This window comes from Dioscorea cayenensis, chromosome 20, assembly GCF_009730915.1.
Source record: "Dioscorea cayenensis subsp. rotundata cultivar TDr96_F1 chromosome 20, TDr96_F1_v2_PseudoChromosome.rev07_lg8_w22 25.fasta, whole genome shotgun sequence".
Taxonomy (NCBI): Eukaryota; Viridiplantae; Streptophyta; class Magnoliopsida; order Dioscoreales; family Dioscoreaceae; genus Dioscorea; species Dioscorea cayenensis.
The window spans coordinates 23676322-23679144 of NC_052490.1; the positions used below are offsets into that span (position 1 = coordinate 23676322).

Sequence of the window (2823 nt, forward strand, 5' to 3'; positions counted from 1 at the left end):
ATATTTATAAAATTATAAATTTATTTAAAATTTATTTAAAAATTTATAAAATTCGATGGGCCGGCTCGTGAACTGGTAAATTTATAAAATTTATGAAGTTCTACACCCACTCTAGAAAATATTATAACAATTAAAGACCAACGTGATCACCGCTGATACCATGCCTATGCATTTCATAATAATATATTAAATAAAACGTGTCAACTTGAGAAACACTCGATCATCAAGTCGTATTGCCACGCGCAACAATAGCGTTTGTGTTAGGAATGGCAACCTCTCTTGGAATGACACCTAAGCACCCCTTGAACATCGCAAAGCCATTTGTTAAGCATCAAGAAGAGTGGGACTTATCAAACCAAATTTCTTTTTTTTTTTAAAAAAAAAAAACAAATTCCAAACAGATGGCATGCAAAGCGCTTTTAGTGGGTTTTTATTCTAAGTTTTAATTAATTTAATTATTAGTTCACATTTTTAAAAATTTTAAGTGTTATATAGTATATTAATCACAATTAGTTGAGTCGAATTAATTTTAAATAATTTAAATAAAATTTTTATACTTTCACTCCCCACCCTCCGCACACAGTCTATATATAGTCAATCCTGCGGCGGGGTATGAACCGCCGGCCAACAATCTATTCCATTTTAACCCAATCTAGCAAACAACTCTTCTGTAATTTTTCCTTTTTTTTTTCTTTCCATCACCAGCAACATCAAGATGGTTGGAGGGTACTTTCCGGTGTGTATCCAGTGTGGGACAAGGAGCAACCCATGCCGGTGCAAGGTGGTTGGACCAACCGTGGGCTTCTTGGCCTTCGCCGCTGCGGCGGTGGTGGAGTGGCCTGTTGGGGCTTTTGTCTATCTCTTTCGGCACGTGAAAGGCCGCCGTATTATGGCACATCCTGCGGCTGTTGTCTACCCTTCCGTCACTAATGCGATTCCCATCTGAATGAAAACTCACCATGTATTAATTAATGCTTGTCTCTCTTTCTATATAGATATACATATGTTATATAGTTCTATGCTTGTTTTTGTAAACTGATGTAGTAGTTGTCATGCTGAACGTCAATAACTGTGTTTGTTGTATGTTTTTTCTGTTATACGGTTTTAGCAAATAAAAGAATGCTATCTGTTTTTTCTTAGTGTTTGTAATATATTGAAGATGTGTTAATTGCTTCTCCATATGAACAATGCATACATGAATGGCTTCGTGACTCTTAATTTGAATATTGTAAACATGAACTTGCAGTTATATGAAAAATTAGAGATGCGATGATTTCAGAAAATTGAAGAAGATTCATCCCATGGGGTCTGAATGTTTTCTTTCTAAATGTAAGAAAATAATTAATGAATTTTGAAAGTTTTTGCTGAAGTATAATTCCATCTACTTCGTCTTGTCTAAAATAGTGGAATGATCAGGGGACTTGGGCTTGCTAGATGAGCGGGTCTAATTATATGGCTAGAATGGTATGTTAGGAATTAATCAGAGATACAATATTTAAGCATGTAAACTTAAATATGTCGTATGATTTTACGATCAGTGTAAGACATATAATATATTATACTACAACAAAAAACGCAATTTGTGACATATTTTTATGAAACAAAAAATAAAAAATGTGTTGCATATCGCAATTTGCAATATAATCTGCGACACAATAAAATGTGTCAGGTGTCGCAAACATTTGCGACATTTTTGAAGACTGTATCGCAGAATTTGCAGACACAAAATGAAAACGTTGCAAATTTCATCGCACTTTCATGGATCTTTCAATAACAACTGCTCCCAGACATTGTGTCTAATCCATTCTGGTCTCTTTTGCTTCTCCCGAACACGATCTAGATTTCTCCGCAACCACTCAACAGCCTTCTTGTTAAACATTTTTTCCACTTCTCTAACATCACGCGGTTGCCAAGTAAAATAGGACTACAATAGATAATTAAACTTATGAGAAGTTAATAAATTAAAAAAATCTAAATAAAAAATACTTAAAAAAGAGATATACCTGAAACTGCTTCCAATAACATAGGTAGCTATCATTGGACACTTCTTTCCATGTGTTCCAAGGTGCGGTGTAGTACTTCTTTATAATTCTTTTGAAGATATCAAGCATAGATTTCTTACTACAAAAAAAATTATAAGGTTTAAATATATCAATAAAGCCTATATAATAAGAAAATAATAAATAAATGATCTTACTATAGGCTTGACGGGATGATGAAAGTTTTATGCATCGTGCCATCATCATGTGCCTCTGTACCCTCCTCAAGGGATTCATCTGTTTCCGAGTCGGGATCATCTTTCAGGATTCATTTGAACATCATCGGAGGCCTCGTCAGTAGGTGGGACCTCATTGTTCGGAGGTGGGACATATTTTTGGAATAAAGGCTCCTATATCAACTTGTTGCGAGGAGCCTTGAGAACCTGTACGCGCATGAGCAGCTGAAGAATGAGATCCTGAGCTCGTAGTTCGCCGGGGATTTAGAGGTACTTTCCCAGTAAATGGACGACAAGATGGAGTGGAGAAGCAGTATTTCGCTTAGAATTAGAATGAAAATATGATGCAACACGCTTTCATCCCATTTCCCTATATATAAACATAATCAAGTCCAAATGAAGATAATATATACAGGAACTTAGCCTGCGCACAAGTTCTCAAAGTCAAAGAGTTTAAATCTTAGACTTGAACCAAATCCAATAACCAAACGTTTTTCTTTCATATAAACTAAATAAAACAACCAATCCAAATGAAACATATGATGAACATAGAATATCTTGATTGTAGTTATTCAAAGTAGTAAAAATAACAATTAAAATTAAGGCTA

At 34.8% G+C, this 2823-nt stretch overlaps 1 protein-coding gene across 1 annotated transcript; it reads left to right on the plus strand.

The window, feature by feature from the left end:
• The first annotated feature begins 687 nt into the window (after positions 1-687).
• Positions 688-946, plus strand: LOC120251163. Its single transcript, XM_039259701.1, has one exon. The coding sequence runs from the start codon at positions 716-718 to the stop codon at positions 944-946; it is 231 nt and encodes a 76-aa protein (XP_039115635.1). The 5' UTR covers positions 688-715.
• The last annotated feature ends 1877 nt before the right edge of the window (positions 947-2823 follow it).